At 42.4% G+C, this 15,273-nt stretch overlaps 1 protein-coding gene across 5 annotated transcripts in view; it reads left to right on the top strand.

Annotated features, from left to right (window-relative positions):
- Positions 1-15,273, top strand: part of LOC121367353 — a 93,734-nt gene that overhangs the window by 13,374 nt on the left and 65,087 nt on the right. For all 5 annotated transcript variants that reach the window (XM_041491474.1, XM_041491472.1, XM_041491471.1 and 2 more), the window contains exon 2: positions 7,786-8,018. In XM_041491474.1, the coding sequence (XP_041347408.1) occupies positions 7,786-8,018 (233 nt within the window). The remainder of the gene's footprint in view (positions 1-7,785; positions 8,019-15,273) is intronic.

Genomic DNA, 15,273 nt, shown 5'->3' with positions numbered 1-15,273 from the left:
CCTTCCCCCTCTATCAATGCAGAAAACCTCCTCCTTCCCCCTCTATCAATCCAGAAAACCTCCTCCTTCCCCTCTATCAATCCAGAAAACCCCTCCTTCCCCCTCTATCAATCCAGAAACCCCCCTCCCTCTCTATCAATCCAGAAACCCCCCTCCTTCCCCCTCTATCAATCCAGAAAACCCCCTCCTTCCCCCCTATCAATCCAGAAAACCCCCTCCTTCCCCCCTCTATCCTCTCTATCAATCCAGAAAAACCCCTCCTTCCCCCCTTTATCAATCCAGAAAACCCCCTCCTTCCCCCTCTATCAATCCAGAAAACCCCCTCCTTCCCCCTATATCAATCCAGAAAACCCCCTCCTTCCCCCTATATCAATCCAGAAAACCCCCTCCTTCCCTCTCTATCAATCCAGAAAACCGCCTCCTCCCCCCTCTATCCCCCTCTATCAATCCAGAAAACCCCCTCCTTCCTCCTCTATCAATCCAGAAAACCCCCTCCTTCCCCTCTATCAATCCAGAAAACCCCCCCTCCTTCCCCCTCTATCAAACCAGAAAATCCCCTCCTTCCCCCTCTCTTCATCCCTAAAACCCTTTCCTTCCACCCCTCTCTCCATCCGTTTGTCCGTGCATACATTCATACATGCATACCAACATACCAACATACATACATAGAGATTATTATACGAGCTTGTGAATCGTACTGATTTTACGAAACGATTGTCAGGATTATTGTATTATCCGAGCGAGAGCGAGGCTAATACATGAATCCTGACACGAGTTTCGTAAAATTAGTACGATTCACACGCGAGTGTAATAATTTCTTTATGATCCACATTATTCCAAGCTAGGACCATGTCAAAACGTTTCAAACTAAAAAGAGACCATGAAACGATGTCATTTTCCGAAATGACGTCATTTTGATAGGTGTTTACACTCTAGAAGCCGCACAGGTTCTACGTGTAAAGAAACATTCACGTGTGTGCGCCACAGGTTCTACGTGTAAAGAAACATTCACATGTGTGTGCACCACATGTTCTACGTGTAAAGAAACATTCACATGTGTGCGGCACAGGTTCTACGTATAAAGAAACATTCACGTGTGTGCAGCACAGGTTCTACGTGTAAAGAAACATTCACGTGTGTGCAGCACAGGTTCTACGTGTAAAGAAACATTCACGTGTGTGCTGCACAGGTTCTACGTGTAAAGAAACATTCACGTGTGTGCGCCACAGGTTCTACGTATAAAGAAACATTCAGGTGTGTGCGCCACAGGTTCTACGCGTAAAGAAACATTCACATGTGTGCCGTACAGGTTATACGTGTAAAGAAACATTCAGGTGTGTGCCGTACAGGTTCTTCGTGTAAAGAAACATTCACGTGTGTGCGCCACAGGTTCTACGTATAAAGAAACATTCAGGTGTGTGCGCCACAGGTTCTACGTGTAAAGAAACATTCACGTGTGTGCTGCACAGGTTATACGTGTAAAGAAACATTCACGTGTGTGCCGTACAGGTTCTACGTGTAAAGAAACATTCACGTGTGTGCCGTGTTCTACGTGTAAAGAAACATTCACGTGTGTGCCGTACATGTTCTACGTGTAAAGAAACATTCACGTGTGTGCCGTACAGGTTCTACGTGTAAAGAAACATTCACGTCTGTTTGGCACAGGTTCTACGTGTAAAGAAACATTCAGGTGTGTGCGCCACAGGTTATACGTGTAAAGAAACATTCACGTGTGTGCCATACAGGTTCTTCGTGTAAAGAAACATTCACGTGTGTGCGCCACAGGTTCTACGTATAAAGAAACATTCAGGTGTGTGCGCCACAGGTTATACGTGTAAAGAAACATTCACGTGTGTGCCGTACAGGTTCTACGTGTAAAGAAACATTCACGTGTGTGCGGCACAGGTTCTACGTGTAAAGAAACATTCACGCGTGTGCCGTACAGGTTCTTCGTGTAAAGAAACATTCACGTGTGTGCGCCACAGGTTCTACGTATAAAGAAACATTCAGGTGTGTGCGCCACAGGTTCTACGTGTAAAGAAACATTCACGTGTGTGCCGCACAGGTTATACGTGTAAAGAAACATTCACGTGTGTGCCATACAGGTTCTACGTGTAAAGAAACATTCACGTGTGTGCCGTACATGTTCTACGTGTAAAGAAACATTCACGTGTGTGCCATACAGGTTATACGTGTAAAGAAACATTCACGTGTGTGCCATACAGGTTCTTCGTGTAAAGAAACATTCACGTGTGTGCGGCACAGGTTCTACGTATAAAGAAACATTCAGGTGTGTGCGCCACAGGTTATACGTGTAAAGAAACATTCACGTGTGTGCCGTACAGGTTCTACGTGTAAAGAAACATTCACGTGTGTGCGGCACAGGTTCTACGTGTAAAGAAACATTCACGCGTGTGCCGTACAGGTTCTTCGTGTAAAGAAACATTCACGTGTGTGCGCCACAGGTTCTACGTATAAAGAAACATTCAGGTGTGTGCGCCACAGGTTCTACGTGTAAAGAAACATTCACGTGTGTGCCGCACAGGTTATACGTGTAAAGAAACATTCACGTGTGTGCCGTACAGGTTCTACGTGTAAAGAAACATTCACGTGTGTGCCGTACATGTTCTACGTGTAAAGAAACATTCACGTGTGGGCGCCACAGGTTCTACGTGTAAAGAAACATTCACGTGTGTGCCGTACAGGTTCTACGTGTAAAGAAACATTCACGTCTGTTTGGCACAGGTTCTACGTGTAAAGAAACATTCAGGTGTGTGCGCCACAGGTTATACGTGTAAAGAAACATTCATGTGTGTGCCGCACAGGTTATACGTGTAAAGAAACATTCACGTGTGTGCGCCACAGGTTATACGTGTAAAGAAACATTCACGTGTGTGCCGCACAGGTTATACGTGTAAAGAAACATTCAGGTGTGTGCCGTACAGGTTCTACGTGTAAAGAAACATTCACGTGTGTGCGGCACAGGTTATACGTGTAAAGAAACATTCACGTGTGTGCCGCACAGGTTATACGTGTAAAGAAACATTCAGGTGTGTGCCGTACAGGTTCTACGTGTAAAGAAACATTCACGTGTGTGCGCCACAGGTTATACGTGTAAAGAAACATTCAGGTGTGTGCGCCACAGGTTATACGTGTAAAGAAACATTCACGTGTGTGCCATACAGGTTCTACGTGTAAAGAAACATTCACGTGTGTGCCGTACAGGTTCTACGTGTAAAGAAACATTCACGTGTGTGCGGCACAGGTTCTACGTATAAAGAAACATTCACGTGTGTGCGGCACAGGTTCTACGTGTAAAGAAACATTCACGTGTGTGCGGCACAGGTTCTACGTGTAAAGAAACATTCACGCGTGTGCCGTACAGGTTCTACGTGTAAAGAAACATTCACGTGTGTGCCGCACAGGTTATACGTTTAAAGAAACATTCACCTGTGTGCCGTACAGGTTCTACGTGTAAAGGAACATTCACGTGTGTGCCGTACAGGTTCTACGTGTAAAGAAACATTCACGTGTGGGCGCCACAGGTTCTACGTATAAAGAAACATTCAGGTGTGTGCAGCACAGGTTCTATGTGTAAAGAAACATTCACGTGTGTGCCGTACAGGTTCTACGTGTAAAGAAACATTCACGTGTGTTTGGCACAGGTTCTATGTGTAAAGAAACATTCAGGTGTGTGCGCCACAGGTTATACATGTAAAGAAACATTCACGTGTGTGCCGTACAGGTTATACGTGTAAAGAAACATTCACGTGTGTGCGGCACAGGTTCTACGTGTAAAGAAACATTCACGCGTGTGCCGTACAGGTTCTACGTGTAAAGAAACATTCACGTGTGTTTGGCACAGGTTCTACGTGTAAAGAAACATTCAGGTGTGTGCGCCACAGGTTATACGTGTAAAGAAAGATTCACGTGTGTGTCGTACAGGTTCTACGTGTAAAGAAACATTCAGGTGTGTGCGCCACAGGTTCTACGTGTAAAGAAACATTCACGTGTGTGCCGTACAGGTTCTACGTGTAAAGAAACATTCACGTGTGTTTGGCACAGGTTCTACGTGTAAAGAAACATTCAGGTGTGTGCGCCACAGGTTATACGTGTAAAGAAACATTCACGTGTGTGCCGTACAGGTTCTACGTGTAAAGAAACATTCACGTGTGTTTGGCACAGGTTCTACGTGTAAAGAAACATTCACGTGTGGGCGCCACAGGTTCTACGTGTAAAGAAACATTCAGCTGTGTGCGCCACAGGTTATACGTGTAAAGAAACATTCACGTGTGTGCCGTACAGGTTCTACGTGTAAAGAAACATTCACGTGTGTGCGCCACAGGTTCTACGTGTAAAGAAACATTCAGGTGTGTGCGGCACAGGTTCTACGTGTAAAGAAACATTCAGGTGTGTCCGCCACAGGTTCTACATGTAAAGAAACATTCACATGTGTGCGGCACAGGTTCTACGTGTAAAGAAACATTCACGTTGTGCCGTACAGGTTCTACGTGTAAAGAAACATTCAGGTGTGTGCCGTACAGGTTCTACATGTAAAGAAACATTCACATGTGTGCGGCACAGGTTCTACGTATAAAGAAACATTCACATATGTGCGGCACAGGTTCTACGTGTAAAGAAACATTCACGTGTGTGCACCACAGGTTCTACGTGTAAAGAAACATTCAGGTGTGTGCGGCACAGGTTCTACGTGTAAAGAAACATTCAGGTGTGTCCGCCACAGGTTCTACATGTAAAGAAACATTCACATGTGTGCGGCACAGGTTCTACGTGTAAAGAAACATTCACGTTGTGCCGTACAGGTTCTACGTGTAAAGAAACATTCAGGTGTGTGCCGTACAGGTTCTACATGTAAAGAAACATTCACATGTGTGCGGCACAGGTTCTACGTATAAAGAAACATTCACGTTGTGCCGTACATGTTCTACGTGTAAAGAAACATTCAGGTGTGTGCCGTACAGGTTCTACATGTAAAGAAACATTCACATGTGTGCGGCACAGGTTCTACGTATAAAGAAACATTCACATATGTGCGGCACAGGTTCTACGTGTAAAGAAACATTCACGTGTGTGCGGCACAGGTTATACATGTAAAGAAAAATTCACGTGTGTGCGCCATAGGTTCGACGTGTAAAGAAACATTCACGTGTGTGGCACAAGGTCTACTTGTAAAGAAATGTATGTAGACATATGGTCGAGGGTAGAAATATTGGAAAGATGGAGAGGAAGAGAGATATATAAAGAGTGGGGTGGGGAAGAGACAGAGAGAGAGAGAGAGAGAGAGAGAGAGAGAGAGAGAGAGAGAGAGAGAGAGAGAGAGAGAGAGAGAGAGAGAGACACAGACAGAGAGAGCAATACAGACGGCAGACGGTCGATAGAGAATGAAAGGGAGACAAAGAAAGGAGTTGGAGAGAATGGGAGAGACATATAACTGACCTGTACTATTTACTCCCATTTACCTTTCAGAAAAGAATCCACAAAGCCTCTAGAAGGTGTCACCCTGTAAGTACTGTGGAGAGCAATGGCCGTGTCTTTATTTAACTATTGAAGTATACCCTGTAAGTACTATGGAGAGCAATGGCCGTGTCTTTATTTAACTATTGAAGTATACCCTGTAAGTACTATGGAGAGCAATGGCCATGTCTTTATTTAACTATTGAAGTATACCCTGTAAGTACTGTGGAGAGCAATGACCGTGTCTTTATTTAACTGTTGAAGTGTCACCCTGTAAGTACTGTGGAGAGCAATGACCGTATCTTTATTTAACTGTTGAAGTGTCACCCTGTAAGTACTGTGGAGAGCAATGACCGTGTCTTTATTTAACTATTGAAGTGTCACCCTGTAAGTACTGTGGAGAGCAATGACCGCGCTGACTCGTCTAATAGCATATGTCTGTATAGACAACTCGCTCGTCTAATAACATCTGTCTATATAGACAGCTGACTCGTCCAATAGCATATGTTTGTATAGAGAACTCACTCGTCTAATAACATCTGTCTATATAGACAACTCACTTGTCTAATAACATCTGTCTATATAGACAGCTTACTCGTCTAATAACATCTGTCTATATAGACAACTCACTCGTCTAATAACATCTGTATATATAGACAACTCACTCGTCTAATAACATCTGTATGTATAGACAACTCACTCATCTAATAACATCTGTATGTATAGACAACTCACTCGTCTAATAACATCTGTATGTATAGACAACTCACTCGTCTAATAACATCTGTCTATATAGACAACTCACTCGTCGAATAACATTTGTATGTATAGACAACTCACTTGTCTAATAACATCTGTATGTATAGACAAGTCACTCGTCCAATAGCATCTGTCTATATAGACAGCTTGCTCGTCCAATAGCATCTGTATGTATAGACAACTCACTCGTCTAATAACATCTGTCTATATAGACAACTCACTCGTCGAATAAAATGTATGTATAGACAACTCACTTGTCCAATAGCATCTGTCTATATAGACAGCTTACTCGTCCAATGGTATCTGTATGTATAGACAACTCACTCGTCTAATAACATCTGTCTATATAGACAACTCACTCGTCCAATAGCATCTGTCTATATAGACAGCTTACTCGTCCAATAGCATCTGTATGTATAGACAACTCACTCGTCTAATAACATCTGTATGTATAGACAACTCGCTCGTCTAATAACATCTGTCTATATAGAGAACTCACTCGTCCAATAGCATCTGTCTATATAGACAACTCACTCATCCAATAGCATCTGTCTATATAGACAGCTTACTCGTCCAATATCATCTGTATGTATAGACAACTCACTCGTCCAATAGCATATGTTTGTATAGAGAACTCACTCGTCTAATAACATCTGTATAGATAACTTGCTCGTCTAATAACATCTCTCTGTATAGACAGCTTACTCGTCCAATAGCATATGTATGTATAGACAACTCACTTGTCTAATAACATCTGTATAGACAACTTGCTCGTCTAATAACATCTCTCTGTATAGACAGCTTACTCGTCCAATAGCATCTGTCTATATAGACAGCTTACTCGTCCAATAGCATCTGTATGTATAGACAGCTTACTCGTCCAATAGCATCTGTATGTATAGACAACTCACTCGTCCAATAGCATATGTATGTATAGACAACTCGCTCGTCTAATAACATCTGTCTGTATAGACAGCTGACTCGTCCAATAACATCTGTATAGACAGCTGACTCATACAATAGCATATGTTTGTATAGACAGCTGACTCGTCTAATAACATCTGTATAGAAAACTCGCTCGTCTAATAACATCTGTCTGTATAGACAGCTCACTCGTCCAATAACATCTGTATAGATAACTCACTCATGTAATAACATCTGTATAGCCAACTCACTTGTCCAATAACATCTGTATAACCAACTCACTTGTCCAATAACATCTGTATAGACAACTCACTCACCTAATAACATATGTCTGTATTCCTACATCAACAAATGGACACTAAAATACATTGTTCGTGTCTTGGACAGATGCCGTGTTACAGACACCTCGACTAGTGTCTAGGCCAAGTAGTGTAGTGTGGGATATGTCTGTGGGCATTGTCATTGGTGGTTTTGTTATTGTTGTTGTTGTTGTTTTTGTTGATTTGGTTTGGTTTGTGTTTGTGGAGAGGGTTTTTTTTTCTTGTTATTATTTCTATCTATCTATCTATCTATCTATCTATCTATCTATCTATTTATTTATCCGCACGTTAACCCTTTTTCCATTAGAAAGTCTCCGAAGGTTCACCAAGCTACACAAGTTTCGTCAAGTTGGCGGAACTACATGAACGAAGTCTTTCGTACATCGAGGTAGAGGGTCACGCCCAGGATGGTGTTGCTGGTGCCGGTGTTGGTGCTGGTGTTGGTGCTGGTGTTGGTGTTGATGCCGGTGTTGGTGGTGGATACGATAAACACGAACAACGCCAACCGCTGGATACATTCGAAAAGCGCAGACTCAAAAGGTATTGCTTGCTTTCTCTGTCAGTTCTGTCTGTCCATCGTGTCTGTAAGTCTGTCTGTCAGTTTTGTCTGTCTGTCCTATTGTCTGTATGTCTATCAATCCTGCCTGTCTGGCCTTATTGTCTGTATGTTTGTCAACTTTGACCATATTGTCTGTCTGTATATCTCTCTGGCCATATTGTCTGTATGTCTGTCAACCCTGTCTGTCTGGCCATATTGTCTGTGCATCTGTCAACCCTGTCTGTCTGGCCATATTGTCCATGTGTCTCTCTGGCCATATTGTCTGTATGTCTGACAACCCTGTCTGTCTTGCCATATTGTCTGTATGTCTGTCAACCCTGTCTGTCTGGCCATATTGTCCATATGTCTCTCTGGCCATATTGTCTGTATGTCTGTCAACCCTGTCTGTCTTGCCATATTGTCCATGTGTCTCTCTGGCCATATTGTCTGTGTGTCTGTCAACCCTGTCTGTCTGGCCATATTGTCTGTCTGTCAACCCTGTCTGTCTGGCCATATTGTCCATGTGTCTGTCAACCCTGTCTCTCTGGCCATATTGTCTGTGTGTCTGTCAACCCTGTCTGTCTGGCCATACTGTCCATGTGTCTGTCAGGCCATATTGTCTGGGTGTCTGTCAACCCTGTCTGTCTGGCCATATTGTCTGTGTGTCTATCAACCCTGTCTGTCTGGCCATATTGTCTGTCTGTCAACCCTGTCTGTCTGGCCATATTGTCCATGTGTCTGTCAACCCTGTCTCTCTGGCCATATTGTCTGTGTGTCTGTCAACCCTGTCTGTCTGGCCATATTGTCTGTGTGTCTGTCAACCCTGTCTGTCTGGCCATATTGTCCATGTGTCTGTTAGGCCATATTGTCTGTGTGTCTGTCAACCCTGTCTATCTGGCCATATTGTCTGTGTGTCTGTCAAACCTGTCTGTCTGGTCATATTGTCCATGTGTCTGTCAGGACATATTGTCTGTGCGTCTGTCAACCCTGTCTGTCTGGCCATATTGTCCATGTGTCTGTCTGGCCATATTGTCTGTGTGTCTGTCAATCTTGTCTGTCTAGCCATGTTGTCTGTGTGTCTGTCAACCCTCTCTGTCAAACCCGTCTGTGGACCCATTGGGCTAGTTCTCATTCCAGCTAGTGCACCATGACTGGTATGTCAAAGGCTGTGGTATGTACTATCCTGTCTGTGGGATGCTGCATATAAAAGATCCCTTGCTACTAATGAAAAGAAATGTGTCGGGTTTTCTCTCCAAGACTATACGTCAAAATAGCGAAATGTTAGCCGATGATTATTAAATCAATATGCTCTAGTGTTATCATATAACAAACAAAAAACCCTGTTTAATTGTGTGTGCTACCAAAGGGACAGTAGTCATACAAATGTAACCACTAACGATTCGTATGCCTTACTAACAAGGCAACACCCTGCGTTATACTCAGTGTCACTATGGGTATTCAGTCTCATTGTGTAACCACTAACGATTCGCATGCCTTACTAACAAGGCAACACCCTGCGTTATACTCAGTGTCACTATGGGTATTCAGTCTCATTGTGTAACCACTAACGATTCGCATGCCTTACTAACAAGGCAACACCCTGCGTTATACTCAGTGTCACTATGGGTATTCAGTCTCATTGTGTAACCACTAACGATTCGCATGCCTTACTAACAAGGCAACACCCTGCATTATACTCAGTGTCACTATGGGTATTCAGTCTCTTTGTGTAACCACTAACGATTCGCATGCCTTACTAACAAGGCAACACCCTGCATTATACTCAGTGTCACTATGGGTATTCAGTCTCTTTGTGTAACCACTAACGATTCGCATGCCTTACTAACAAGGCAACACCCTGCATTATACTCAGTATCACTATGGGTATTCAGTCTCATTGTGTAACCACTAACAATTCGCATGCCTTACTAACAAGGCAACACCCTGCATTATACTCACTATGGGTATTCAGTCTCATTGTGTAACCACTAACGATTCGCATGCCTTACTAACAAGGCAACACCCTGCGTTATTCTCAGTGTCACTATGAGTATTCAGTCTCATTGTGTAACCACTAACGATTCGCATGCCTTACTAACAAGGCAACACCCTGCATTATACTCAGTGTCACTATGGGTATTCAGTCTCATTGTGTAACCACTAACGATTCGCATGCCTTACTAACAAGGCAACACCCTGCATTATACTCACTATGGGTATTCAGTCTCATTGTGTAACCACTAACGATTCACATGCCTTACTAACAAGGCAACACCCTGCGTTATACTCAGTGTCACTATGAGTATTCAGTCTCATTGTGTAACCACTAACGATTCGCATGCCTTACTAACAAGGCAACACCCTGCATTATACTCAGTGTCACTATGGGTATTCAGTCTCATTGTGTAACCACTAACGATTCGCATGCCTTACTAACAAGGCAACACCCTGCATTATACTCAGTGTCACTATGGGTATTCAGTCTCATTGTGTAACCACTAACGATTCGCATGCCTTACTAACAAGGCAACACCCTGCATTATACTCAGTGTCACTATGGGTATTCAGTCTCATTGTGTAACCACTAACGATTCGCATGCCTTACTAACAAGGCAACACCCTGCATTATACTCAGTGTCACTATGGGTATTCAGTCTCATTGTGTAACCACTAACGATTCGCATGCCTTACTAACAAGGCAACACCCTGCATTATACTCAGTGTCACTATGGGTATTCAGTCTCATTGTGTAACCACTAACGATTCGCATGCCTTACTAACAAGGCAACACCCTGCGTTATACTCAGTGTCACTATGGGTATTCAGTCTCATTGTGTAACCACTAACGATTCGCATGCCTTACTAACAAGGCAACACCCTGCGTTATACTCAGTGTCACTATGGGTATTCAGTCTCACTGTGTACTCATTGTCACTGGGTATTCAGTCTCACTGTGTACTGATTGTCACTATGTGGGTATTCAGTCTCACTGTATACTCAGTGTCACTATGGGTATTCAGTCTCACTGTATACTCGGTGTCACTAAGTGGGTATACAGTCTCACTGTGTATTCAGTCTCACTGTATACTCAGTATAACTATGGGTATTCAGTCTCACTGTATACTCAGTGTCACTATGGGTATTCAGTCTCACTGTATACTCTGTGTCACTATGGGTATTCAGTCTCACTGTATACTCAGTGTCACTATGTGGGTATTCAGTCTCACTGTATACTCAGTGTCACTATGTGGGTATTCAGTCTCACTGTATACTCCGTGTCACTATGTGGGTATTCAGCCTCACTGTATACTCGGTGCCACTATGTGGGTATTCAGTCTTACTGTATACTCAGTGTCACTATGGGTATTCAGTCTCACTGTATACTCAGTGTCACTATGGGTATTCAGTCTCACTGTGTATTCAGTCTCACTGTATACTCTGTGTCACTATGGGTAATAAGTCTCACTGTATACTCAGTGTCACTATGGGTATTCAGTCTCACTGTATACTCAGTGTCACTATGGGTATTCAGTCTCACTGTATACTCTGTGTCACTATGTGGGTATTCAGTCTCACTGTATACTCAGTGTCACTATAGGTATTCAGTCTCACTGTATACTCTGTGTCACTATGGGTATTCTGTCTCACTGTATACTCAGTGTCATTATGTGGGTATTCAGTCTCACTGTATACTTAGTGTTACTATGTGGGTATTCAGTCTCACTGTATACTCGGTGTCACTATGTGGGTATTCAGTCTCACTGTGTATTCAGTCTTACTGTGTACTCAATGTCACTATGGATATTCAGTCTCACTGTATACTCAGTGTCACTATGGGTATTCAGTCTCACTGTGTATTCAGTCTCACTTTATACTCTGTGTCACTATGGGTATTAAGTCTCACTGTATACTCAGTGTCACTATGGGTATTCAGTCTCACTGTATACTCAGTGTCACTATGGGTATTCAGTCTCACTGTATACTCTGTGTCACTATGTGGGTATTCATTCTCACTGTAAACTCTGTGTCACTATGGGTATTCAGTATCACTGTGTATTAAGTCTCACTGTGTATTCAGTCTCACTGTGTATTCAGTGTCACTATAGGTATTCAGTCTCACTGTGTATTCAGTGTCACTATGGGTATTCAGTCTCACTGTGTATTCAGTCTCACTGTGTATTCAGTGTCACTATAGGTATTCAGTCTCACTGTGTATTCAGTCTCACTGTGTATTCAGTATCACTATAGGTATTCAGTCTCACTGTGTATTCAGTCTCACTGTGTATTCAGTGTCACTATGGGTATTCAGTCTCACTGTGTATTCAGTCTCACTGTGTATTCAGTGTCACAATGGGTATTCAGTCTCACTGTGTATTCAGTCTCACTGTGTATTCAGTGTCACTATGGGTATTCAGTCTCACTGTGTATTCAGTCTCACTGTGTATTCAGTGTCACTATGGGTATTCAGTCTCACTGTGTATTCAATCTCACTGTGTATTCAGTCTCACTGTGTACTCAGTGTCACTATGGGTATTCAGGGGGCAGGATTTAGCTCAGTTGGATGAGTCCTCGCTTGAAGTGCTTGCATCACAGGATCAAACCACCTTGGTGGTTCCATTCAACTGATTGGATTTTTTTCTCGTTTCAACCAGTGCACCACAACTGGCTGTGGTATGTGCTTTCCTGTCTGTGGGAAAGTGCATATAAAAGATCCCATGCTACATTATAAAAATGTAGCAGGTTTCCTCTAATGACTACAAGTCATAATTACCAAATGCTTGATATCCAATAGCCAATGATTAATAAATCAATGTGCTCTAGTGGTGTTGTTAAACAAAACAAACTTCTTCTATGTGTATTTAGTTTCACTATGTGTATTCAGTCTCACTGTGTACTCGGTCTCACTATGTGTATTCAGTATAACTGCGTGTATTCAGTCTCACTATGTGTATTCAGTCTCACTGTGTACTCAGTCCCACTATGTGTATTCGGCTCACTATGTGTATTCAGTCTCACCATGAGTATTCAGTCTCACTATGAGTATTCAGTCTCACTGTGTATTCATTCTCACTGTGTATTCGGTCTCACTATGTGTATTCAGTCTCACTATGAGTATTCAGTATCACTATGTGTATTCAGTCCAACTGTGTATTCAGTCTCACTATGTGTATTCAGTATCACTGTATTCGGTCTCACTATGTGTATTCAGTCTCTCTATGAGTATTCAGTCTCACTATGTGTATTCAGTCCCACTGTGTATTCAGTCTCACTATGTGTACTCAATCTCAGTCCCACTATGTGTATTCAGTCCCACTATGTGTATTCGGTCTCACTATGTGTACTCAGTCCCACTGTGTGTATTCAATCCCATTATGTGTATTCGGTCTCACTATGTGTATTCAATCTCCCTATGTGTACTCTGTCCCACTATGTGTATTCAGTCCCACTATGTGTATTCGGTCTCACTATGTGTATTCAATCTCAGTATGTGTACTCAGTCCCACTATGTGTATTCAGTCCCACTATGTGTATTCGGTCTCACTATGTGTATTCAATCTCACTATGTGTACTCAATCCCACTATGTGTATTCAGTCCCAGTATGTGTATTCGGTCTCACTATGAGTATTTAGTCTCACTATGTGTATTCATTCTCACTATGAGTATTCAGTCTTACTATGTGTACTCAGTCCCACTAAGTGTATTCAGTCTCACTGTGTGTATTGAATCCCACTATGTGTATTCAGTCCAAGTATGTGTATTCAGTCTCACTGTGTATTCAATCTCACTATGTGTATTCGGTCTCACTATGTGTATTTGGTCCCACTAAGTGTATTCAGTCTCACTGTGTGTATTCAATCTCACTATGTGTATTCGGTCTCACTATGTGTATTCAGTCTGACTATGTGTATTCAGTCTCACTGTGTACTCAGTCCCACTATGTGCATTCAGTCGCACTATGTGTATTCAATCTCACTATGTGTATTCGGTCTCACTATGTGTACTCAGTCTCACTGTGTGTATTCAGTCTCACTAAGTGTATTCAGTGTCACCGTGTGTATTCAGTGTCACTGTGAGTATTCAGTCTCACTATGTGTATTCGGTCTCAGTATATGTATTCGGTCTCAGTATGTGTATTCAGTCCCACTATGTGTATTCGGTCTCACTATGTGTATTCAATCTCACTATGTGTATTCGGTCTCACTATGTGTATTCAGTCTCACTGTGTACTCAGTCCCACTATGTGTATTCAGTCTCATTATGTGTATTCAATCTCACTATGTGTATTCAGTCTCACTGTGTATTCAGTCTCACTGTGTATTCAGTGTCACTATGGGTATTCAGTCTCACTGTGTATTCAGTCTCACTGTGTATTCAGTGTCACTATGGGTATTCAGTCTCACTGTGTATTCAATCTCACTGTGTATTCAGTCTCACTGTGTATTAAGTCTCACTGTGTATTAAGTCTCACTGTGTACTCAGTGTCACTATGTATTCAGTCTCACTGTGTATTCAGTCTCACTGTGTATTCAGTGTCACTATGGGTATTCAGTCTCACTGTGTATTCAGTATCACTGTGTATTCAGTCTCACTGTGTATTCAGTGTCACTATGGGTATTCAGTCTCACTGTGTATTCAGTCTCACTGTGTACTCAGTGTCACTATGGGTATTCAGGGGGCTGGCTGTGGTATGTGCTTTCCTGTCTGTGGGAAAGTGCATATAAAAGATCCCATGCTACATTAGAAAAATGTAGCAGGTTTCCTCTAATGACTACAAGTCATAATTACCAAATGCTTGATATCCAATAGCCAATGATTAATAAATCAATGTGCTCTAGTGGTGTTGTTAAACAAAACAAACTTCTTCTATGTGTATTTAGTTTCACTATGTGTATTCAGTCTCACTGTGTACTCGGTCTCACTATGTGTATTCAGTATCACTGCGTGTATTCAGTCTCACTATGTGTATTCAGTCTCACTGTGTACTCAGTCCCACTATGTGTATTCGGCTCACTATGTGTATTCAGTCTCACTATGAGTATTCAGTCTCACTGTGTATTCATTCTCACTGTGTATTCGGTCTCACTATGTGTACTCAGTCCCACTAAGTGTATTCAGTCTCACTGTGTGTATTGAATCCCACTATGTGTATTCAGTCCAAGTATGTGTATTCAGTCTCACTGTGTATTCAATCTCACTATGTGTATTCGGTCTCACTATGTGTATTTGGTCCCACTAAGTGTATTCAGTCTCACTGT

This window comes from Gigantopelta aegis, chromosome 3 (genome assembly GCF_016097555.1).
Source record: "Gigantopelta aegis isolate Gae_Host chromosome 3, Gae_host_genome, whole genome shotgun sequence".
In the NCBI taxonomy this organism is placed as follows: Eukaryota; Metazoa; Mollusca; class Gastropoda; order Neomphalida; family Peltospiridae; genus Gigantopelta; species Gigantopelta aegis.
This window is presented reverse-complemented; position numbering and strand designations above follow the sequence as displayed.